Source organism: Mya arenaria, chromosome 2, assembly GCF_026914265.1.
Source record: "Mya arenaria isolate MELC-2E11 chromosome 2, ASM2691426v1".
NCBI classification, from domain to species: Eukaryota; Metazoa; Mollusca; class Bivalvia; order Myida; family Myidae; genus Mya; species Mya arenaria.
This window is the reverse complement of record NC_069123.1, coordinates 61,531,824-61,559,298: the sequence shown is the minus strand read 5'-3', so window position 1 is coordinate 61,559,298 and position 27,475 is coordinate 61,531,824. Positions and strand designations below refer to the sequence as shown.

Below are 27,475 nucleotides of genomic sequence, written 5' to 3'. Positions count from 1 at the left end.
CTCAAACAACAAGGCTATTATACATTGCTTACATTCTTACCAAACATAAAAACCGTGTCTACCATCAGAATTTGCAGTGTATAGTCAATTTCGGTTCAAGTTTGAAATAACTATACGTGGCATCACGATGCCTAAACCCTCAGTAGGAATGAAACCGTCAGTGTGCAACAGTATACATTGTGAACAAAACCTAACGCCGAAAACAAGAATGAAACATCTCCTTGGAATTTAAAAAAGGTTTCTGTAATTTATAAAAAACATTTGCAAGCCGAAATGTCCTAAAGTTACACTTCCACTTAATTAAAACTTTGACGTTGAAATGCCATTAATCATTGTTTTGTGCGGGAGGAAAATAAAACCGAACCCACTGTCGTTTCCATATAATGGTTGACGTTCAAATACTTATAATTGTATGAAGTTCTTGCACTGGGGAACTACTATTTGCATTCCGTAATAACGGGCACTAAGATACCACTTAGGGCACTAAGGGCACTAAGATACCACTTAGGGCACTCAGATACCACTTAGTGCACTCAGACACCACTTAGGACACTATGATACCATTTAGGACACTAAGATACCTACCAGTAAGGACACTGAGATACCATTTAGGGCACTAAGATACCACTTAGGGCACTAAGATACCACTTAGTGCACTCAGACACCACTTAGGACACTATGATACCATTTAGGGCACTAAGATACCTACCATTAAGGACACTGAGATACCATTCAGGGCACTAAGATACCATTTAGGACACTAAGACACCATTTGGGGCACTGAGATACCATTTAGGGCACTAAGATACCACTAAGGGCACTCCGATGGTAAAAATGTTGGCAGAGCATATAGCCAGACGAGAAGGTACAAATATATACACACATTTTTATATTTCATTTTGAATTTATTATTGATCGAACTATTTTACTAATTCCTTACTACAAATCTACTGACAAATAACTATTTTTGTATGTCAGTGGTAGCAGGGGTTGGGTTAAAGGGCATTAGTATGATGATTTAATAGGTCCCCTGTATCCATAATACTGTATATATCAGATATTTGTAAAATATAACCAAACATACCTTAAACTCCTTTTCAATCTCCGCTAGCTTCATCATTTCCTGTCGCAGTTCGAAGGTGGTCATGATTGGATCTGGGCTGGAGAGGGCCATGTAGGCGGGGCTCGCGAGTGCCCTGTATGCGTTCAACCGTGAGCGAGACCTCTTCAGGGAATCATAATTCTGCTTTGTCACACAGTCATTGCATGTACACGATATCGGGTGAGGTTTTTCTATACTGTGATTTCGTGAGAGAAACATTTGAATAATTTCATGATTATTGTAATGAGCAGCAAGAATTAATGGTGTAATGTCTGGTGAGAATTGGCTTTTCTCCTCAGTTCGGAAAAACGCCTCACCAACACCAAGCCTACGCAACCTATCCTCCCCCTCCATAAAGTTTGGGTGCTCGGAGATGATTTTCACAATTTTGGTGGCTCCCTTGCTGATGGCATGTAACAGGGACTCCTCAATGCAGTTAAAACTAAGATTATCGAGGAGGACCTCTATGACGTCAAGCTTCTCGCTATCAATGGCGAGGTGGAGGGCGGAGCGGCCCATATAGTCGAGACAGTTGACATTTAGGGAAGACTCGTTCGCCTCCTCTACTGACTGCCGCAATACTCCCAGGTCCCCGAGATACGCTGCATTCAGGTACACACGCTCTTCGTCCGTCAACTGGGGGATAAATTACAGAAGGTGGTATATTGCAAATATACTCAATAACAGACCAACCCTTATATATCCAAAATGAAATAAGTTATTCTAAGCATTATGTTAGCGTTGTCATTAGGTATATTTTACAATTTGGTAGTTGCAAGTTTGTAATTCAGACACGGCAATACTTAAAAAAGTCATTCTTAAAATAGCAATCATTGATCATATTTAAGCCATTGTAAGTCTTATGAACAGCACATTGTACTTTTCTTATTTGCAGTGGGTTTATAACTTAATAGATTTATCTTGTACATGGACGTCCTCAAATATTGTGAAGAGTGATCCCTGGGACGGCATGGCGGATGCCCGCTTGTGTTCCGTCGGCGCACCGTAGTCCATGCCCCTGAAAATACACATAATTATATAAACAAGTATTATACCCATATAACTGATATTGCTAGCAGTCCAATAACCCTTAGCTCGACTCGACGTCTCTTATGAAGTTATTTACGTTATATCACATACTACATGCTTGTAATAATTGCAAAACATAGTTGCTTTAACTATATGAGGCATTTAAGGTTTGATAAAATGTAAAGATAAAATACGCTCCTTTTAGGAGCTTTATCCAGATCATAAGGACAACAATTTTAACAATTTGAGATAAAGACCAGATCCAAACATTTGTACGCCAAAAAGTATAAAACATCTAGTCTAAGACTTCCAGTTGGTAAAATACGCAAGAGGAGATGTCTCTGTGTTCCATTTCTGCATTGTTAGACTTGTCAGAACAGAATGCGCACGCTAATTATGATAATAGATCGCCGAACTGCGCATGACACTGTTGGCACGCAAAGATTTTTCGAAATTCATTATTGTTATTATTTGCTACATTTGCAATGATAGGGGACAGCTTAAAATGCATTCCACAAATCACCTACTTCCCTTCCACGGTGGAAATACCACTTCTACTGATTAAAATGCTTTCTCTCAGAAACGCAAACAATCACAAGTCAACAAGGAAATTAGCTTATGAAATGTGGACTATTTCTGCTTCTAACCGTTCATACCGTACTATGTGTTGTAATCATTGTCGAACAAAATTGGATTTCCAGATCGTCAGCTTATCAAAAGTGTATCTCTCAAGAAAATGCCAATGTCCTTGATCGTTTTTTTCATGATAAGGCGTGGGTAAATTGTATTCTGTTTTTAATTCTAAAGAAAATGATACCATCTTATCCACTGTGTAACTTACAGACGCTTGAAGAAAACAGAAGACATATTTGACAGTTTAATGTCACCGTTTTAACTCCGATTCTTCGATTTTAATGGTAAATGTAACTAAAACATTTAATGATACAAATTGTGAACGAGGGATTTCCCCCAACTCCATAAGATAATTCGTATTTAAGGTAATCATGTTTTGCGTTCAAATTCCTTTTAGAACAATGAGCTAGGCGTATTTATGTATTATTGGTGATTGTTGATTAATTAGTCTATATTAAACCATACCATAAACACCGAAAACAAAACCATTGTAATATGGTAACGCCTTTAGCTACGAGTTTTTTGTGAACAAAAAAGCACAGACATGTACGCCATAGCGCGAGGGTCTTGTATTAATATTGAGAGGAACTGCCGTGTTTTAATACCCATGCATGCCACATTGTCGCGGTCTTTTCACACACCTTGCGATTTTCGTGCAGAAAGAACTCGCTCGAAACAGCCATTTCGGGCAAGTTTTCTCGTCGTAGTTTGCGGCATGTGGGGATAAACGTCAAGACAGAAAGGCAGGGTGCATGTAGTAGTGTCAACTATCTGCAGCCGATTGTATAAAAGTGGATAATACTTTAGTCAAAGTTAGCCGAAATTTCATTGGTTGGTCAAAGTTAGCCGAACATTTCATTGGGTGGTCAAAGTTAGCCGAACATTTCATTGGTTGGTCAAAGTTAGCCGAACACTTCATTGGTTGGTCAAAGTTAGCCCAACATTTCATTGGTTGGTCAAAGTTAGCCGAACATTTCATTGGTTGGTCAAAGTTAGCCGAACATTTCATTGATTGGTCAATATTTATCCAATAATTACTATTGACCGATTAAATCATTCAAATGGGTAAACTAACACAAAGATAACCTGTAGACACCTTAACAAAGTTGAGAAAACTTAGCTGCTGATTTAATTCATTGAACAGGGGTTAAAATTATTGAATATTGAAAATTGCACTTCCTTGTTGTTAAGTTTCAAATATGTGTTTACATACATAATGATGTGAACTCTCTACCAGAATTTCCCCCAACAACACGTGAGAGGTCATTCCATGCCAGCTTAAACTCTGACGTAATGAATTGCGATAAGGAAAAGACATTATTTTTGTAAAGGAAATGACAACTGCAGATATCATTACAACTAGCTTGGCATCTTTATCTGAACTTAAGCTCGATAAAAAAATCAAATGGTTTCGTTAAATATATACAAAAAGTACAAAGTAAAAAGATGAAGAGTGCGCTAATGTCATCAATAGTATTCAATAGTTCAAAAGTTACAATACTGCCGCTACCAAGTCAGTGCGCAACTTAAGCTTGAAGTTTTCATTCAACAACACTTAAACAGGTTTCTACTTGCACAAATTACTGTGATATGTTGTTGGGCAGTAGATCGGGCGTACAAAACCCGGCTTACTCCTCGTAAACAACAAGAATGCTAAAAATGTGCCAATATTCAAATCGTTCTTGTCTATATTTGGTCTTACGGCAAGTCGGGCTTGTAATTTTTGTTTGATTTGGTTTACTGACCGAACACATATCGCATCATATGAATTTTAAAGCATCAATTTTTAAAATGTCAGAATGTTTACAAATACATTTCACTTATGTTGAATACACGAATAATGATATTTTCGATATCATATGTACAGTGAGAGCGTGTAGATGTAGTGTGTATTTTTGGTAGGGTTATAACGATATTGAAGAGATATTTCAGGATGAAACATTCCCCCAAATGCTTCCTCATTATATTTGATGGCCTTATATTAAGTCAATTGCTTTCGTTTTGTATTCACAACAATGTATGCTTAACTTATATGATCTACCACCAACTGGCCCTGACCTCCAGTAACTATTCAACATCACCAAAAAATCATTTATTTATTTTTGTAATTTATTGCTCCTTCAAAAAGCCCACATCCTCTACTCGGTGGAAAACGCTTGTTAAGCAAAAGCATCAACATACAATTTATTCTCAGCTATTTTTTAATTTGCAAATAATTAGAGAAAACATCCTAAATGTTCTAAAGTTATCTTCCACTAATTAACCGAACGCAGGGCCCTATTTCCCGAAACGTTATGCTAATGACTTCATTCAAAACGCATTTACAGCGCCAATGTCATGATGTATTGCAATGTTCAGGAACCTACGTCAGCCTTTTGCTTCGTATAATGAATACAGTGGTAAACAGTGTGCTAGTTATGTCTAACAGTGGGGAAGATTCCATAAAACTGAAAAGGACATCGACTTTGACAGTAACAATAAGACGAAAAAACAATATATAGATTTCTCTATAATGTTTGACATTGCAATCGTATTAAACGTTTTCTCTTACGAATAATGAAACATGCAGAAATAAACCCAGCGGCATGTGGTCTTGTTTAAACTGATTATAACATTTAATGACGGAAACACAAGAGCACAAACAGATGCACCATTAATAATACAGTAAAACTCCCTCGAGGTCAAACATTGTTTCTTTTATTTTCATATAAAATATACCGACGCTGTATCGAAACCTAAATAAGTCGAGGAGTCGAGCACAGTAGCCGGTCCCAATGTACAATGTCAGTTATATTATCCCATAGCTGTTTCTTAAACAGAAACAAATGGTAAGTGTGTTATGTGATCGGAGATGTGAATGTTGTTTTTAAAGGTAGAATATGTATATATTTATGTTAACTTACATACACAAGTTTTATTATTAAGGACCAAATTTGATAAAAAACTGTAGAGTAATTCAGCAAATAGAAACTGGAGACGTATGAGTTGAAGGCTCTGGAGAAAAGTCTTAATTTTATCTTTTTAATAACAGACATTTTATCGAAAGGTGTACATGAAGCGTTGATGTTAATGAATCAAATATAGTTCTTACTCCGTTGCTATTTCCAACGAAATGCAAGTCTTATTGACATTTGATATTAGAGGCTGTGTGTTTTCTGAGCCGTTCATTCAAAGCATCGCCTTTATTACCTTGACTACACGTCTTCTCCCCTTTCAGTAAGTCCTAAATTCTTGAAAAGGATACTAAAAGAAGCTGAGTTTTATTTGCTAACGATACTTAAGTTTCTTGTGTTTATGTATTTCTCAAAGCAACCGTGAATCCAGCATAATGTCATCGTTAAGTGCCATTCTAACCAGATCAGAACTTCGAATCAGACCCACTTCGAAATGTTTGTTTGTTTAATGTTTTGTTGGTGTATTCTGTGTAAGTGTATGTGTGTGTATGAATGTGTGCGTGTATGAGTGTGTGCGTGTATGCGTGTGTGTACGTGTGTGTGTGTGTGTGTGTGTGTGTGTGTGTGTGTGCGTGTGCGCGCGCGCGTGTGCGTGTGCGTGCGCGTGCGCGTGCGTGTGTGTGTGTGTTTGATTTAATTCAACAACATGGAATTATTTATTGGTTATTTAGAACAAAGGTAGATTACTTTAAACAAAGATATATTAAACATATTAAGAATAAAAATGTAATGATAAACATATCTCTCCTTGAGCACATAGCCACTAATGTTGACAAGAACTTACGCCAGCGTTACCAGCACTTGCTTGGTCTTTCTGGAAGAGCGGAATGCGCTCCGAGCTCTCCACGAAAACCCCCCGTTACGCTCGCTCCCTTCTGGACACATTGCCCAACGGCGTCTTACAATGCTTTTTGGTTATTTCTCAAAGTATTGAACAAACACAAGTATATGTCCTCAATTAAAGTGTCCTATACAGTCCTTTTTTCCTTTTAACGTGGTAACATTGTTTTGCTTTCAATGTTTTTTTAGAAACACAGTTTAAGTAAAACTGCTATCTCTGTTGGAATAAAAAGTAAAATGGTTATTAAGAAATACATACGTCAGCTGGCTTCTACTGGCCACTCCTGGCCAATCCTTATTATCGTGCCTTGGCTGTAACTTGACCATACCTTGGGCAAACAAAGTGTATGATTTGGCAAGATATGCGAAAACGGAGGAAATTGGGGACATTTCGTCGGAGTTATTCGATATCTGCAAATTTCCTCTTCGTGACTTTATTTGTTTCAAAACGATTTCTTGAGAAAATGAATGGTTGTTAAGAAAACATTAGTAGCGCTGTTTGACCGGTGTATCAATGAGCGTCGCATGTCCAATCAGCGAGTGCTGAGTGTGACGGTAATTGGCACGGGTTTTGTATATTTCCTACAACTGATTTGAAGGTCAAAGACATTTCATTGAAGCAACGCACTTTCCGACAATAATGATGATCATGCCAAATCTTAGTATACGGAAATAGGAATGTTCTTGCAAACACCATGTCAATTGTAGTTCAATTAAAACCCAAAAACAACCTGTACTCAGTTTGTCTGGTCACTAACACGTTTGCAGCTTTCTATTTCAAATCAAATTGTTTTGTGAGACTTTAGTAAATACTAGAACTCTTGTGTAATTCTAGAGTTTTTCCACCCAGTTTTATTATATTATACTTGTTCAAGATAAAAGTGAGTGTATGAGAACAGAGTGTGTACAAAGGCAAATAATGTAGATTTGATTGGTGGTTCTTTTTAGAATGAAAATATAAATGCCATGAGAATCAGTTTTGACTGGTCCCGATTAAATTCAGTAAAACCACATTAGTCGTTTTGTGTTTTCGTCGGATTTTGGAGCGAGTTTGGCGAAACTGATCCATTTCGTTTGAAAGCAGGAGCGGGCACATTCGAAACTTCTCAATTTAAGTATAACCTTAAAAAAATACCCGCAAATATTTTGTTTTATGTAAATGTTTCAGGTTTTCGGAAGTTGTCAGCGACGTGAAATAACCTGTATTTACGTTGTTTGGTGCATAATGGCTGCATTGAGGCAAAACAAATTGGTCTGTTATATTATTTTGTTTTCCATTTTCTGAATAATAGGATTGGTTAATTTGTCAAGAGAATAATCAATTTGGTAAGGTCTGAGTACAAAGAATGCAATAAAAAGGTGACGAGTCTAATGATATTAAATAGATAGAAGTGAAAAGATCGTACCTAGAACTTGTAAAAACCAACAGTTATTTATCCCATTTTTTCACACATAAGACACAGACTCTCTGCAAAGAAATGCCACATTATATAACCGTATTTAGACTTGACCAGTTAATCTTCGCGTCTAATCTGGTATGAATGGCGGACAGGCTGACCAATTCTTGTGGCATTCTTGAAAGGACATTTAGTTTTCCGGGTCTGATGAAGCAACATAAATGAAATTATCTGGAACCGGTCGTGCCAAGCATTGATCCAGATTATCTTTCCGGTGGACAGAAGAACACTAGGTAACAAGTTGGCTTTCTTAATGTCAGTCTGTTCATAATATTATTCAAAAGCGGGCTTGTTTTGTGTACGGTTAAATTCGATCAGAACAACATAAAAAGCCCAAACTTAAAATCATCAACTATGATATCAATAATTCCGGCGATCGTTCTACCTGAAACATTATTTGTTTTTAAACTAAGCCTAAGGTTATTTTAGTTTAAATCTTAACATGTACTCTAAAACTGTAATTTCATTGGTCTATACAGCATACCTCGCCATGATACTCATCATTATTTCTAACCAATGTGCCAACAAGATAAGGTGCGTTTAAGACTTCACATTCTTTTATTAACATTTAAAACAAACACCGTTTCCCATCCTATAACAGTTACTATATATTCATATTTGCATGCTAATTATACACGGTCGTTTCGAAACATATCACATTATTTTTAATTGCCTTGTGAACTCCTGGTGCATATATTCGAATACATCCTGTTCCGTGTTTTTTAACATATGTCAGCATTTTAACTTTTCACTGATCGTATACCACATACCGGACATTCAGTGGTATTACAGTCCTCCGGAGACTGAGTGTTTCCCTAAAAGAGGGTTTCTATCTCATTTTTGTCTCGGCGGGTCCACCAAGCCAGTAATCACCATGTTATTAGTCGACTATATATGATATTACTTCAGAAATATTCCAAATAAGGGACTACATTCATAAATTGCAGAAGAATGCTTTCAATAGTTTCCACGTTGCATGATAAAATATGAAGTTTAGTTTGTTTGATAAAACTTTACACTTAAATTAATAATGAAACCTTAAATTATAATAGCCCTACTTATCATTTTGAGAATCTTGATTTTAAATACCAACTCGATCATAACAACTCGGCCATCTGCGACTGATACAGGCCGTGGTGTTCCGATTGATACCAACTTCCGCCCAAATAGATGAAGGTTACACGGTACTATTACAATATCCTTTATGTTTACTTCCTACGCAGTAATCTCCCTTGGCGAGAGCAAAAATGGCGAGTTTTGAAAAATAACATTGAGCTTAATTGTTTGTTTTGAAAATATCATTGGAAAGAATGAACTCCAGACAATTCCCTGTTAATGTATAGTATTTTTTTATCCCGGTTCTATATACTTCTGTGAGTGAAATGTGTTACAAAAACTTATACAATATATCAAAGCAAGGAATTCACATAATATGCCGGTACATATAAAAGGTGAATTTCATGCTATTGAAATTTATGTATTAGAACATTGACTCTATTTCTTCCGAAGAAATATATGTATATTTTTGGTATAATTTAGTTTTAATCGGAGGATTAGCTTGGAAAAAAAAACAGAATATCTATAATTCCGGGCTTAAACTATTGTAACAATATTATTAACCATAATGTTCTTCGAACATATAAACACCCAACATAAAAAATATGATCATTGAAATAATAACCATTTTTGGTTATCTACATGCACGTTTTCCTTCCAGTTTCATTGCGCCGACTTGATGCTATGCATCAATGTTCTTCTTGTGTGTCTTGTAAAGCATATTTTAACTGCACCATCTTTTATCATGTTTCCATTAATGATGTTTGTGTGAGATTTATTTTGAAACAGTGTGTTTTGTTTTAAAGTTTTAACGAACGGCCGTTTACATGAGCTTATCTTCTCATAAAAGCAGACTGTACAGTTTATTCACGATAGATTTTGCACGTGCAATAGGTCAGGTACGTAAAATATCGCGTCTATCCCTGTTGAACCTAACCCAATATATGTGTTGGTATTTGGCTGCACTATTATTTTTATTAAAATATTAAGAAATGTAATCATAATGGACCTTTCCAATCATAAGATAACCGTGACGGAATCCTCACGTTGTGCTGCTTGAAAATAATTGAAGTTGATAGTTACATCTGTTGAGAATGAAATGCATATTTGCTCAGCTGTACAAAATTTGATTTGTATATTTGTTGGCTTATTGTGCAAACCATTGCGAAAGGTCGCCGTGGATGACGCCAAGTTGTGGCAGGTGATCAATTGGGCTTAAATCTGTGGCATTTGTGTCGATACTGTATTTATCAATAGGTTTTTGGACGGATATTTTATTTTTGTATCAATTTAATGTAAGCTTTGTCCAATCGACTGGATTTAAATTATTTAGGAGTCTGGCCAAACATTTCAAGCGTTTTCAAGTGTTTTAACAATAAATAAATAAAATTGTGCAAAAGTGTGAACTATCTATTTGTTTCCTTATGTAAGGATTATTAGTAACGCTCCATGGTTTGTTTTAATGAACGAGTTACGGGATTAAAGAACGAGCGATGAAGTTAAGGTTAAAGAACGAGCAATGAATTTAAGTTTTTAGAAAGAGATGTGGAATTAAGTTTAAGAACGAGTTATATAATGAAGGTTAAGACCTAATCAAGGAATTTGCGAGGAACAACTTAAGGATTTAAGCTTTCAGTGTCACTCTGCTATTGGTTAAGTGCGAAATACCTCAGCGTCGCCAGCGAGACCAGCGACAACACAGTAAAAATGACACTCGACCAGTTAATAACAAAAGCCATTTGGAAACATATATTTTGTTTACAGTCGTGTTTGGCATAAGAGTAGACTTCCGACTTAATTATGAATCGTGACAGTGATTCATTGGTTTTGATGGATTCGTCTCGGGCAGTGTGCAATATATCTTTCCTGGTAATTGCTCCATAGCAATGCCTTCCGCCACAGCGTTACCCAATATGTAACAACGAGGCTGCATACTGTATGCTTCCAAGCGTTTCTCAAAGAGAAGTTTTGGGTACAGACAATTGACAAAATATGTTTTTATTGCTGCAACAACTGTGTGGCTTGTCGCTTTTCTACATACTTGTTCGACATCTAACACTGAGCAGCACTTTGTCCCACTTATTGTCTTATGAACGTCCCGAGATCTGTTTAGTAGTTAAAAAAAAGAATGTGAAAAAAGCGTTTTGAAAGACGGCTTCAATCATCTCTAAGCCTCCATCATGCTTTAAGTATATTAATAATTGGCGTGTAAAATTAGGCGTTTCTAAAGAAAAGCATCAAAATGAACCTGTTGTGAAACCGGTGTTTCGAAACAGAATTCACCTTCCCACAATCATAACATACCAAGAACGTCAAATTGGATAAGATAATTACCCAAAATGAAATTGCAAATGCGTAGATTTCCATATATTTTGAGAGTCATTCTGAGTTTCAATTGAAGTAATGTTCAAACCGAGCTAATTGTTTCAGTTGGTAAGTTCCATTGGTGTCGGCCTCGAATACAATGTCAACATAATGCCATTATTCAAAGTGTACAACACATGAAAAACGTTTAAGGAGAATATCCCTTTATTGTACCAGGTACGGTGTCGTATGACTTGGCAAACAATAACAAACAACGATTACATTAAGACTTGGAATAACTCTAAAGACACAACCATGAAAAAATGTTCGAGTACATACTATTTTTCGCTAGTAAGCATATTATACAGGTATGATGGTCTTATGTCAGGAATGAAGAAGGGAGCAGGCTACGTTGTTATGTTATAAGTTTAGTTTTATATTGTGAATAAAAGGTATAATAACAATTGTTGAAGATATCATGCTTAACATCGTTTGAAATTGTGACGGAGCGATTTATAGGCCAGATCGCATTCACCTTACAAAATGATATATAACAGAGATGTTGTATCGAGATTGTTTTGACGTTATACGAAATCCAGGGTCATTGTTTTATACTAAGCAGTTTACCATGCATATTTACTGGTATTCTGCTGGTAGAAACATCAGTTCCTTTCCACTGATCACTGCAGGTTTGTTTGCAACAACAAACAAAATGTGATCTTTCTGTATGTTGTTTATCCTGCCCGACTGTGCGGCACTGGAATTTCATTTGCTCATGTAACTTTTTATGGATACAGAAATCTTCGTTGTACATATTTTTCATCTTTGAAACTTGAAAGATGGCAGGAAATGCGTACTTAATCCAGCTTGGGATCAATATTTACAGTATAATAAGAAACCCTTTTGACTGTTCCTGCAATCAATTACATTTATGGCGTATTTGATTGTGAATTTATTTATTTCATAATGAACAACACAATAGACGGAAATGAATCCAAAATATAGACTACTTCATGAGATAACCAATGATTCAAAGTGTTTTTAATGATGAAATGAATAGAGGTTTGTTATTGCATCTTATCCCGGAATTGTCTTGTATTTAACATAATTGTACTTGTTATTTAACTTTTCGTACGTACCTTTCAGGAGCATTATTGCTGTGAAAATGATGATTCATGGATGCAATTAAATTCACTTGTAACCACTTATGTAAAACTCATTTTGTCATCAAAGTGCATTTTCTTAAAAGACAAATGCCTTCACTCCGAATAAGTGAGAATTTTCGCGCCAACTCTGTCACAGTATCAATCATGGCATGATTTTACTATCCTGCACAATAAAAGAACAAAGAGTAGAATTCCCCTCCAGGGTGCAACAAGCCTTCTCTGGATGAGTTCGGTGGAATCAGAGGGCCAAAACATCTTTACGACCGTCAGCATGATTACAGAGAGAAATTAAACAAAACTATTGACCATGCTCGTTCATCATATCTTGATCGATTACGAAAACTGATGCCTCCTCCAATACCGAGTACATACACTTCTCAAACATATTTTCTTACGGTGCAATCTTGGGCAATCAATCAAATATACATAAATTTGCGCTTAATTAATATGGGTTGTTACGTCAATGCCAAGGGTTTTTTGCGATGTTGGAAAATGCCTAAATATGTCCACTCGAACAGTTATATTAAAATCTGGTTAATATTGATAAGAAATTGTTATTTTGTAAAGCATAGCTGCAAACCACAATTTACAATTCACTATAGAGTAACGAGGGATGCAATTCGGAGAAAAAATCAAATAGTTAAAGTCAGTGGTGTATGCAAAAGTATCATGCAACTGCATTGTGTCTTCTCCATGACAATTCATGTGAGCTTTCTGGAACTTTACCAGAACAAGTTTTGCCATTAAATATCTCAGGGTATATTATCAAACAAACGGTAACATATCGCCGTGTCCGGTACGTATAGTTTGCGACGGATGTCATGCAATTAAAACACTTCCGATGACCAAAAAGTTTTCATTGTGTATTCTGCATGATTATAAACTTAGTTGACGTTCATCAGAACAATATTTTCATTAAAAAGTCCACGGACTACGACCAAGCAACTGGAAAGATAACGCTGCGTCCCGGTGTGTCCCGGTATGTGTCGATTTGCAGTACAATAATGCAGTACACACATTATTAATGGGTGCATTTGTTAGACCAAATATCAACAATAAATTGTTACTTATGAATAGTTCAGCTTGTTGTACGCTATCGTTTGTCCCAAAAATCTACATAAAACAATTCTTTCATAAATACTTCAATAAAGTAATGAAAAATATGTTTTTTTTTTCCTTTTGTCTTCATCTGTTCATTAATGGTCTATTGAGAAGGACTAAGCTGTTTTGATAATGGAAATTTCATCATGTCGTAATTTACGCTTTTAATACAAAAAGCATCGTTCTGTTATATGATAGGAAAATCCGGGTATATACCACGAAGGGTAATTTGTAAGCATTCGGTTTCAATAGGATTCGTTATTTGTTTGATAGTCTATCAAATTTCGATCTACTTCTTTCAGGTCATACAGCTTACTAGGGTTATCATTTTTAATTATAAGATAATACGCACACTTTGTGATATATTGTTCTAAACTGTATGATGAAAAATCCGATAAGCCTTGCCGAAAGCAAACCATAATTTGAACTGGATTAAAGTCTTAATATTCTGTAGATGAAAGAGTTTTTACATATTTTATTAATCGAATACGATGGTAAGTTGTGCTATGATCAAATGAAAAACGCGCTTATTTTGACATGCATTTGTAATGATGGACTGATAACTTCTAGACAAAGAGCATGGGTGTGTGTATCAATTAACTTAAGATACATAGGCAAAACCGAATGTAAGCAAAAAGGAGAGATATAAGGAAGAGTGTTGTCGGTCTTTTACTCCTTTGTGTTCAGCGTTATCTTAGATTGGTCTATTTATTTAAATTTTACTAGTCAACAAGTCTGCTTGGAACTACCCTAAAGTCATTCAAGTATGTGGGTCTTGTCCAATATCTCTTCATCACTTGTATTGATGTTAAAAACTCGTTATTTCGAAGTCGTTGGGACCACGGAAATTACTTCGAGATAACGCATATTCGATAAAACCGGAATAGAAAACATGTTTGGCTAAACCAATACATTAAAAATGGTTCGACATACCAGAACATCGAGATAACGAGGGTTCGACAAAGCGAGTCTCGACTCTACTTCTTTTCTATTTGATCCATCCTTAAAGCCTTAATAAATTTCTTATGATGGTGCTCAAATAAACTCAGTCAGCAATATTTCTACTTGTTTTGTCGCATTCTTTACATGTCTCACATTTCTTGGCAAGTTTAGCATTTCTTTGTCTGCATTCATGTCGCCTGCCTTCTCAATGCCTCGGAAAGGATTATATCATTACATGGCGTTGACAGGAGCACCTTAAGATTACTTTATTGTCGTTATATTGCTCTCACTCTAAGCATGACAAATATCAACTTCCGGGCAATTCTTGACTGCGCTTTTTGAACATGTTGTACATTTATTCACGAGAGTTTTACGATTAATTTATCCGTGGTGACCGACGAGAGCCTATAAACCATTTATTACGCTGCATTGATTTGGTGCGCTGTGGACATGCTCTGGGATGTTTACAGTAATTCTTTGATTTTCATAAGCATTGAAACTTTAAATAAAAAAAATGCTTAGATAACAATTAAATCTGATACTGTACATTTGGAACGTCTGTGCCGATTGATGAAATAAACCTCTGTATTAGACTTTGGGATTCCAGAGTACAAAATATGTACTATGCGGATGAATATCTAGTTTGCGGAGTATTTTGCCCAAATTATAGCTGACTGGTTCTCTTTCTCTATTTGACTGTTATGGACATTAAATGAATCAGTTTCAGGAATAATGCAAATGATCTTTATGACCTTTGCTATGTTTCCTACTTTTTGCAAATAAATTAAACATTTGAAGGTCTTAAATGATTACATTAAACATGAAACATTAAATGAGTTTTGCTTCGCCGTAACCTCAAAGAGAATTTCGAATCAAATGCAAAAAAGATGTGTGTCAATCGACTTCATACATCAAAGTAACCAATCGTCCTTTGACGCATCAAGTGAATCTAACTACTGAAGAGGCGGAATCGTTAGCTCGCAACTCTTCCATATATGTAAAGTTACATTGGTTTCACTTTAACCAGCCAGTTAAATTTTAGGTTTATGCATACAAAAATTGACGCAGTTATAAACAAAACTCTTTGAAAAGTCGAGGTGGTACAAATTGACTCTCTTGGTCAAAACTGCATTGCAATCGTGCATTGTTTAACTATTTGATTAGTTTTGTTGCAAACAGTAGTGTCAACTGTTTATTATTGGTTTCAACATTTTGTGCAAAATGACTTGGCAGTTTTCAAGCTATAAATACGGTAGCAGTCGTTTTCTCTCATTAACAAATTTAGAGCATTTTAAACGATAGTGAAATCCGTCGCCATTATTGTTAGATTCACAAAGTTGACATTTTCTTTCACTTCGTTTAATATTAATAATACAACGGAAACCGCAGGGATAAACCCATTCGCCAATTCCTTTTACAAAGATTCTGTTTAAGGCAGCAGGCTAATGCCTAAGATAGACATTGAGTGAGATACACACAACTCTAGGGGTTAAACAATTGTATCCGTTTTCAATCTTACACTTGTTCCAACATAAAGTGTTTCTATGTGATTAATAAAGACATTAAGAATGACAACCACGTAAGAAAACTGCAAAATGGAAAACCAAATATATATAAGTATCTGTTAACAGAGAAATAGCTTGGCACATCAATCAAACACCCAGGATTTCACATGTGTCTTTAACTAGTTTATGAGTTCTCAATCTTACACTTGTCCAAGAAGCTAAAAATAACTGAAAAAAATAAAAATAGTAACCAAACAGGAGCCAACAATGAAGAATAAAGTAAAATAAATTTTATAAACTTAAAAAAACTCACTTCTTTCAAGAACTTAACGACCGTATATGTAAACAAATGAGCCCAACCAAAGTAACACTGCCAACTACTCAGGGGTGCGAAACCGCCATTATCAGACAAAGCTTCCCTAAGTAAGTTTAATTTTAAAACTATGTGTTTATGATTCAAAACACTGGCAGCTTGCTACACCAATGTCCCCCTTTCAATAGGGGGAACATAATTACACACGAACATTTTATGAAATATTGAAATTAATGAAAATCATGGACATTGTCAAAATAACATAACAACGTGAAACCTTACTCATTGTTTAATTTAAACATTTGGGATATGGAATAACAACATAAGTCCAACGTGGTACATGTATATGTTGTTTCAGAAAGAGTTTGATTAATTATGTCAATATCAAATTGATTGGAAAACTGGTTATTCCATAAAAAGTTCCCACAATCATTACCAAAATTGACAAATTATACCGTTGCCCTTAAAATGAGTACGAATATTTTTTTGTAAAAATGTATTTCTCTGATAAAACCAAATTATATCAATATCCGATATTTCGCTTCTTAATTGCACTCGACAATGGGTAGCGATCGATATAACCGTATAACATAAAATGATGCGTGCTTATTCTTACTCTTAGAATATGTTTTAAGAAATATGAGTGTATTTTCTAATAAGTTACAAGTCATCAAAACCCCAGAACTCGCAACAGTTTGTCAAAATGAGGGCAACTGTGAGGTCAAATAATTGGCAGTCTTTGAAGAGATCTAGATTCCATATGTTCGATGTTTCGTAGCTTTAAGAACACAGAATACTTCATATGAAATTTTCATCAACTTTAATTGTATAATCTTTAGGATGTTTTCTATTTCGCCTCATTTTATCGCAAAAATACATTTGTTTGTCTTATCAAAGTTACTGTTTAACTACGAATATAAAGTATTCAGTGTATATTTGAGGCCCTCTTATAGGTAGCAAACACCGCCTCGTCATCTGCATGAAATGGTTCAAGTACTCTGATTCACATGTCTTGATTTAGCTCTGTACTGTTACCGTTTCTTGTAGCCATGTAATGATGTAGGTCATTAAGGTTAAGTGAAAACAATATTTCAGATATTTCTCCTTATCGAATCTATGTGACTGATGTTGGTAAATGCATCCACATAGAGTAATTTATTTTTACGTGCGTGCGCATAACCATAAGGGTTTTAACGTTCATATCTCATATTTGGAAGTACTTTTGTGACAGAGTCTCTAAGGTGTCATTTACCAGGGTAAGAATGGATGATGGTGCCTTTTAATACAAACGCCATGTTTTTGCGAGTGAAGTTTTTACGGCTCATTTGAAGACACTGTACGTTTCGTTTTAGCTTTTATGACGAAATCTGTACCATCGATTCGTCGTTATAACGGTAAACTACAACAACATACAACCTCTCAAGATGTTGTTATCCAGCATGTTAGCTGGCCAGGACATTGCCAACCTCTGTCACAGGAATATGATTTGAACACATTTAGAATAAGACAAGTGACACCAGTACTATAATTAAACTTATTGTTGACGATATTTAGCTGATGCCCTTGCATTGTTTTATGTTTCACAAGCAGATATATAATTATGAATTTCTATTTTTTATCGCCGTGACCATTTTGTTTGCCAATGCAAACCTACATGGACAATTTTCAAATTGCGTCTGAAATGGTTTATTCTTGGTGTAGTTTAGAGCATCTTTACGAGTCATCTGATTCAACACCAATAATGAAATAAAAGAGCCACATTGAACACCTGATTGCCACGCGAATGAAAAAACGAATATCAAAAGAGTATTTTTTCTGCGTAGTGCGTAAAAACACTGCGAGTCCCGAGTACTGCATGGAATGGCTCTGAATATCGCTAACGAAAAGGTTTGGGAGTCATTGTCGTCTCGGCTTTGGTGGAAACTTTCATACAAAAAAATAATTCATTTCCTTCTCTCTTCAACATATATAAGTACGACGCATTAAACCACGAGTATTATTCGCTAACAGCTAACTGGGAATGCTGGTCCAATCACTTAAACCAACCCATCTTTATCAAATCGCTTACAGTGATGCTCAAATTAATTCAGTCAGCAATACTTCTACTTGTTTCGTCGCATTCTTAACATGTCTCACATGTATTGGCAGGCCTGGTAGTTCTTTGTCCACATTTCATGTCGTCTGCCTTCTCAACACTTCGAAAAGGATTATTCCATAACCTCATGCTGACAAGAGCGCCGTTTGATTGCTATACTGGCTTTAAATTGCTCTCATTCTGAGGATGACAAATATCAACTTCCGGGCAATTCTTGACTGCGCTATTTGAACATGTTGTACATTTCTTCACGAGAGTTTTACGATTAATTTATCCGTGGTGACCGACGAGAGCCTATAAACCATTTATTACGCTGCATTGATTTGGTGCGCTGTGGACATGCTCTGGGATGTTTACAGTATATCACTTTGCTGATATTCACACATACTGAAACTCTGTTTTTAAAATTAATTAACAATTGAAAACAAATCAACCTCACTATGTACTAATATATACATATCAGCTTTTTGGTTCCCAATTTGCGAACTAAAATGCATTGTATCGACAACAATTTTACTACAAATCAGTAATTGTTGGTGAAGGTCATTAAGTATACATTACAACATATGCTGTTGGTGAAAGACATTAACAATACTTTAAAACAATGATTGATGTTAGAAGCCATAAAGTATACATTACAAAATATGTTGTTGGTAGAAGCCTTTAAGAATACAATAAAAAGTAATTGTTGGTAAGGGTTATTAAGTATACATTACAAAATAAAACCGTATACTGTTGGTAGAGGTCATTAAATAAAAATACAACATATATCATTGGTAGAAGCCATTTAGTATACATTACAACATATATTGAATGTAGATGTAATTTATTATACATATCAACATTTATTATTGGTAGAGCCAAAACATTACAACATATTTTGTTTGTAAAGGGTAGAATCAAAAAAAAGTTCAACATCTACTGTTGGTAGAGGCTTTTAAGTATGCATTATACCAGTAATCTTTGGTAGTGGCCATAAAGTAAACACTACAAGAGGTACTGTTGGTAGAGGCCAGTAAGTAAAAATTAAAACAGTAATTGTTGGTAGAGTCCATTGGGATATACAGTATCAATACAAGATAGGACGAGCGGATGAATATCTAGTTTACGGACTATTTTGGTTATTACGGACTATTTTGGTTAACTTATTAGCGGAATTGTGTTATCTCTTTTTTTCATGCGTTTTACAATACCGGAATAGTAACAAGTATGTTGATCCTTACTGCACAGTAACCAGCGTACGGATATATTAATTGTTGTCCTTGACAGTATGGCACAACACAGTGACGTCACCCACTACAACCCACCCCTGTGATTGAAATGATACACTCGCGTTGAAACGCTCTTAAATAACTTCAGTATACAAATTATCATGAATGTTAGTGCAGTAATCGTAAGTGACATAATAAGGTAACTCTAAGCATCATTGAATTCATTCTGCACTTTGGTTATTCGTAGTTAATTAACAAGAAACAACAATTACAATTCTAGAATCACTGTTGCAAAAAAGGTGCAATTATATTTCTGATATATTTTAAGTCCTGTCACACCTAATAAAGTCAGAATGTTTTTGGTCCTAGTGGAGAACTACTTATGTGCAGCAATAATTTCTTTCTTATATCAGTCTATGTCTGCTACATCCTAACAGGACGTATCAAACTATGGGTTCCAAATGATCGGCAAACATACTGTTTGCCTAATCGAGTCAATGTAATCAAAGTGACAGACGCGTCGATAATGCCGGGGTTTGTTCAAGATATTACAACACTTCAGGGAATTTCTTTTACGTTTTCCTCATAAAACGTCCATTCTCTAAACAGATCTTTGCAACCACAATCTGATGTAAAAACAGTATTTCAGGTTGTATTTTAATACCGACATTCATCTGTCTTAATGTGTCTTCCATTGACGTTATTTGGAATTCAGACGTTCTGGCCCAATTATCTAAACTCATGAATGAATGTTGAAGCGATGGTGTTGGGAATAAGCAAAATATCATCTCAGCACGTACAGCCTACATACATAACGAACTCTATTTGTACATATTCGTTGAAATTCTGTTTGAACCAATGCTTATTTTACAAAATATTCAAGTTCTAAATTATACATTGATCGACGCTTTACATGCGGTTCTTATTGACTGAATAGCTTATAAAATGATCCTTCACATACAATGAAACAAGACGAAAGATCGTCTGATTAGTTTGTGATGCAAGCTTCTTACTTATGTAACTGTGTACAATGAAGTCAGAAATACGAGCTACAATGTGGCAATGTAAATTTTAATCCAAAACAGATTACAATGACAACTTAATTAACCTTCATAAACACATCACATTTAAAAACAAAACGGTTTATAACGTGTACTGGGTAAGTTCCTTATTCGGAACACTTTCGGCACTATTTTTAGATATACGAGTATTTAGTTAGACTTGCATCACAACTACAAAATTTTCCATCAGCATACTAGGATTCAAGAACAATTGGTTGATATAACTGGCATTTTTCAAGATACTACCAATCTGCATGAAAATAACTTTATTAACCGCACAGTCAAGGACTGCCATTTTTGTCCTCGGAGTACCTAAATATGGAACAGTTTTATTTTGTTATTTATTTTTATGTATATTTTAAAAGAATTGCTACATATTTTTTTTAAATAAATTAATAATTTATGTTATTTCCAGCTTGTTTTTTTTGTATTTTTTGTCAGTAAAATTTGATGATTAAGATAAAAACAAATACAGACTGTACCAGTATGCTGTGATTGTGGCAAGCATGGAGTCATTCCCCAGCTACCATGTATTGACATTTGAACATGAAAAACTTTCAATGTTAGCAACATTTGAAATACTTACCAGAGTATCGTGCTCTTTGGAACTTGTATCAAAGGCAAGCGTCTATATTGATTTAAACCGTAAATAAACATATCACGATCGGAAAAAACGCTTTTATAACAGGTGTTCCATATTAAAGATGCACTCTTACTCCCAAATAAGATTTACCAAAATTAATAATATTGTTTTAATATTCCCAAAAGGATGGATAAATGTCGAAATCAATGGTTCATATAGAGGATACCGAGTTTAATTTGAAAGAAATAAGCATAAAACACGGTATTTCTATCTTATGAGACTATAATAGACCTCAGTAAATATTTTAGCATTCACCAATCATTTAATATTTTTGTGTTTTCTGCTATTAAATACACGGTTAACACACAGTTATTAATCTTTTCCATAAATGCATTATTTAGTAAGTAGTTAAAGATTTGTCAATCAAAATTGATGATTGTTATGCATGTCTATGTATTGTTTTTGAATAAGAGTGTCACTTTAAGGTACTGTCCCGACTTAGGTGCTCATCCAGTACACATCTTAGCAGTAGGGGTGCAAACATGCATGCCTTTCAACTTGATCGTTTAGAAGACCAACAATACACAATAACTATTAAATAATCTATACTTAGCCTAACAATCACGTGATTCAATAGTTTAATGTATGCATATGTTTGAGGACCTATGAGAATATATATTATTAAATGTTCGCCTATTCATATTCAATAGAAATGCTGACTTTATCTGTTAGAATTTATTGACTTGCAAATATTCGTATTAAGATTTTTATCTTCATGAAATGTAATTCATAAAAGTGCGCTTTTAGTTCTGTAGACCATTAAATATATAAACCATTGTATACGTAAATAAATTATCTTTATAAGTCTCATTTGTTTACAGACATAATGAACTGAACAAATCGGTACACAAATAATGTAATAACCCGAATATAGTTCATGCATTTGTGTCAATATTAAACAGAAATAATAAGTATTCATATACTTAACTTATAAATTTTAGAGGGTGTTCATATTGTTACAAACAGACAGGAATCTGAGACGTCTGTAAACTAACGTTTCACTGCAATGGATAACACACTCCTGTGTTTCATTGTGCTACACTTGTTTAGGTTTCGAGAACAGTATTCACAATATTTATACATACACAAATATTTCATCTCGGGTCAAATCGTCCCTGTTATTTGTATCGAAACATTCTTCCCATGCTTTGAAGACACCTGTGGATTCTGGGAAATATTGAGTCCCTCATGAATTGTATTATTGTGTCTTATTAACTCTCTCTGCGTCATTTTAATCGTTAAATTAATCAGTCCATGAAACAAAGGTGCCCGATTGAAAGTTATTTTATCATTAGATCATGTTTTGTATTATCTTTCAGTGAAAGTAGCAATCTATTGCCAAGGATTTAAATAAGCCTTTTCAATTAAATAATACAATGAAAACTGCAGGGACAAAGCCCATTAGCCAAACAATTTGTTTTGGTGAATGATTATTGGATATGTTGCAGGTTTTGTAATAGTGGTTCTGTTCAGAGCACCCTTTCCAATGAATGCGATATAGATATTGTTTCTCAAATCTGTTTAGTCTGGTTTTCAAGAAAATGCAGTTGCATACTCATTTACTGTCTTGAATTTCAAAGATTCATTAATATATCACAAATACTTGATTTATGTTCAAACAAAACTCTATCTAATGTGAACTATTTTGCCTCTTGGCTTGTCCCCGTGGTTCTTCTGTGTTAATGTTTACTGGTTATCAGAAAACAACAACATAACTCCTCATCTACACCGTACCGTGTTATATCAAATAATTGTATCAATTCAGTCTTATCAAACCTTTGCTAATGTACGAAATCCTGCCAAAGAATAATGCGCAGACCACTGACATGGGGTATGTGCATCTACTGCATATTCTAGTGGCAAACAAGTTAAGAAGAATAAGGATTGGCCAGTCAAGATATCCAACGATATTATATGAAGAGTGAAAATCTAAGCGAATTTAAGAACGACAATCCTCCAAAAGCGAAGAAGTACATACAAGAAAAGATTAAAATAAAGTAGAACAGTTCGATAGCTCAGCTCTGAGCTCGACAAATGGCGAATGGAGACTGAGGATGCGTACGGTGTCAAGATTATGACATATTTCGCTAAGGACAGGAACTTGTCTATTGCGTCTCAGATTGACCAAATCCAATCGGACGTCGATTTATTAACATATTCAGAGCTTTATCTGGCTATTTTGTGGAATGCTTCGTACAACTCTTCTGTACTTCATATCATTATTTCACGAATGTCGAGAGTAATTGAGGACATTTAGTCTAAATTGTGTTACTTTGCTATGAATTTCTACAAAGTATATTGTTTTTATATAGTCATTTCAAAAATAACATACAATTAATAGAATCGAATTGTTCAGAAAACGAGCATTCGGATACAATTTAACTACTTGCAACTGATTGCCCAAACAATGTGATCAGTCATTGATTGATTGAATAGTGCGCAATATATTCAATCAAGATTTGTGCAGGTTTGTGATGTGTTACCAAACAAAAGCACCATGTAGTTTGAAAGTATTAAAACGGAAACATAACAATGTTACAAAAACTAAAATTATACCCAAGTCAATGACTGTTATTCTTAATGTCGAGTCAAAGCTACTTTATTCTTCAAAATATGCTGTCATACACGAAGTGAAATTGAGAAGTTATATTACTTATAACATTTAAACACGCAATGAAATTATGATATTAAAGTTGAAGTCACCACTATATAATAAGCAAAAAATACATCCAATAAAAAGTATATATAGAAGAGTTTGTCTCACCATTTGTCCCAGTCCTCGAGGTCCTCCAGCACCATGGTAACCCCGGGATCGGACCCCGTCATAAAACTCACGTTGTTCTTCATCGCTCAACGTGCATTCTAGCGCGCAAAAATACAAGAACATGCGCCACGTGCATGCTGGCAACAATGTCAATGGTCGTCCTCCAACTATTTATCAATCTCGACCGGCGTTTGCTTTCTTCCAGAAAAATGATAGATTTGGCATGAGGTTAATTAGACGAAGAAATTCTGCTCGTCTATTGTTATAGGCAATCTTGAACCCTTACATTCTCACTGTGGTTTGAAATTCAACGACTGCGATACTTTTAACTGTGTCTTCAATATAACCTAATGATAAATATTTGCATCACAAATGATCGTTCTCCCGAAGGCATCATGCCTTATTAAAAACATAGCACTTCGCCTAGCTCGACCAATACAACGTCTTATCCATTTCTAGAAAATTTTAACAGTAACTTGTGAATCTGTGTGTAACCCCTCTTCTATGAGGTTGTCCTATGTTCCGATGCGCCGCGATTTCTCCCACAAGTTATTGATAAGGCTGCCCCGCTCTCAAGCAACTGTTTACTACCGTCGAGTCTTTCAATTAAAACAGCTCTCGGGAGCAACACGTAGCCTTTGCTTCACATTTCTAACATCGTTAATCTTTTGCTTAATTCACAAACGTCATATTTTGTTTTATTGTACACTCCTTCATTTCGAGTATATATTGTTAAAACGTTTCTGTTCGTCGCAAAAAAGAAAGCAATAGATGGTAGTTATGGCCTTGTTAAAAACACCTCAGCTTTTCTAGAATGCTTCTGTCATTCTGCAGACCTGGAAAAGTAGCAAACATGCTTTAAGGTGATATAAATGCTATAAATGATGTAAAAATGCTATTTATTGAATATTTTCTTAACAATTGTTACTGCCTTTTTTATTTGACACCAGTTTTTAAAAGGCGAATGAATAAATGATTTTACCAGCTTAATAATTGAGTGTGAGTTGATTCAACTCGTTTTAAAACATAAACACTCGCGAACGTCTCCCTGAAAGAATGTCAGTCCTGTGGGAATTAATAATTATTTAAATGTGTTTCCAGTTTACTAAATGTAACTTCTTAAACATTTTGATTAAATCTGATCTGATTTTAACTGGGTTAGTATCAGGAATTCGTAAAAAATATTGTCTGTCTGTTGGGTGATGGCTATTATAACAAACTAATTGCATTGCCCCAATAGTTTGATTTAATCAAAAATTGTTGAAAGATAAACGTTTTTAAGAAAGTCATTGACAGTCATACTTCGAAAAGGGATGTGCTCCGTTCGTACCATATTAAAAGCCGTGCGTTCATGTATATCCTTCCAATGAAGCAATGCCGTATTTTTATAAGAGCAGGAGCATTGATACTTGGTATTCAAGTGGTCATGTCATCTTGTCATTTTAAGAAGTACAATTCATTTTAACGCAATCCAGTTAGGTCAGCAATTGGAGAATGGTCGCCAGAGTAATTGGGCAAAACTAGGCAGCCGGCCTCATGTGAATCGATGGTCAGAAATTGCAAATCTTTCCGCTATTTGTTGGGATATCTCTTGAATATGTTTGCTTAGAGACTAAGGTGTAGCGGGCAGGATTTGCGATTGTGTCATAAATACGAGTTTTTCAAACATTAGGAAGTGTGCTAAAGTGCTTCGCTTTTCTGTCCTGATAAGGTTTTCTGATAAGTTAAAGTTGGTTTTCTTCATATCTCGAATTATTATGTCATAGGTTTGCTTTAACGTTGTGGTTTTTTACACTTTTGCATTTACAGAAAAAAGTTTGCCGAACTTGACACGTTAAAGAAGAGTATTCCATAGAATTAAGTGCATATGATCAGTTTCAAGTAGTGCTTAACTCCGCAGTTTAAGATTCCATTATACCTTTGAAGTTGCAACATCTATGCTTCTATTGTCAGGCGATAACTCTATCTAGATACCGGATCATTGACATTATCTAAGTTGGTGCAAACGTTAAAATTGTTTCTTTGCTAATGTTTGTTGTCTTATGTTTTAAAAGAGGCAGATAATTTCTAGTATTTTCAAAAACATTTTGGTAAGATTCAAACAACGGTGTAAACAATCATTGTGAGCGCTGATTTGCCATTGAAAATACACTCCAAACTTCAATAAATACCCGTAGCCGCTTTGTCTCCGCCAAGCCTCTTCTCGTGTCGTATTGTTTAACTTCTCTGATCATCACATGTAAAATCTAAAATAAAAACTAAATACATATGTATTTGTTTTCCAATAAACGTAGGGTTTCGGTTTTTGAAATGCTTTTCGATTTTGTTCCAGAAGTCTTGCCTTAAACCTAAATCGAAACATCTCAATATATTACAACTCTTAAAAACGTCCTGAATGCATTTTGTTTCCAAAATTGTCAAAATGTGAAAAAAATAGACGTTTGATGAACGTTAAATAAAAAACCCCGTTATCTTGTTTTTAGAGGTGGTTTTGATGATAGGGTTTTGGCAACTACGTACTCATTACATTACGATAGCTCTTTTCAAAATGTTTACGCTTACTTGGCCAATAAAGTTCGGCCCTCAGGCTAGATGCAATTTTCGCTTTCAGTTTGATGTCTTTAATTTCTGGTTTAAAGAACGCTTGCAAGAATTTCTGAGTGTTTATCGTATCAAAATCATCATTGGAACGTTGCTGAAAGTGTCAACAGAACTTTACGTAGTGGTATTAAACAAACCGGTTTTAGAAACATTTATAATAGTAACTGTTTTAGTATCGTTGTAACGTGAATTTTTGAATTAATATTTTATGCCTCGACGTTTGATAGTCTTACGCATAAAAGTTATTTAAAAGCGTTTGTCATGAAAACATTTAATGGATAGAGTAACGTATCAAAAATCTACTGTATACATACGTTTCGATAGCATTATTTAAGTGTTGTGTTGTTGTTGTTTTCAAAATGTAAACGACGCAAATAAACAAAGATAACATTTGAAACTTTCAAAACATTTTAACCAAATCCCTTTCGAAAACTTGGAAACGTTTGAGAACACGTTTTGAAAGCCAAAAAGAGCGCTACAATTTGCGAACTTTTCAATCAAAATTTCGGTCGATGGTTTAGATAACTGCATTCAAAACTATTCCTATACCTTCAAGTGTCACCTAGACTTTCATGAAGTCTGCAAATTTAACGCCTCTGTTGCAAGCACAATCGCACAAACCAAGATAAGCAGCGAATAAATAAAAGTAATAAAAACATTAACGTGAAGCAAGGTGCAACACTACGAAAGAATTCTAA

At 35.0% G+C, this 27,475-nt stretch overlaps 1 protein-coding gene across 4 annotated transcripts in view; it reads right to left on the bottom strand.

The window, feature by feature from the left end:
• Positions 1–24,680, bottom strand: part of LOC128223091 (short transient receptor potential channel 7-like) — a 53,048-nt gene extending 28,368 nt beyond the window's left edge. For all 4 annotated transcript variants that reach the window (XM_052932338.1, XM_052932356.1, XM_052932348.1 and 1 more), the window contains exons 1-3: positions 24,177–24,680; positions 2,030–2,120; positions 1,085–1,738 (exon numbers count right to left, since the gene is read on the bottom strand). In XM_052932338.1, coding sequence (XP_052788298.1) covers positions 1,085–1,738; positions 2,030–2,120; positions 24,177–24,259 — 828 coding nt within the window. In that variant the 5' untranslated portion in view covers positions 24,260–24,680. The remainder of the gene's footprint in view (positions 1–1,084; positions 1,739–2,029; positions 2,121–24,176) is intronic.
• Positions 24,681–27,475: the final 2,795 nt, after the last annotated feature.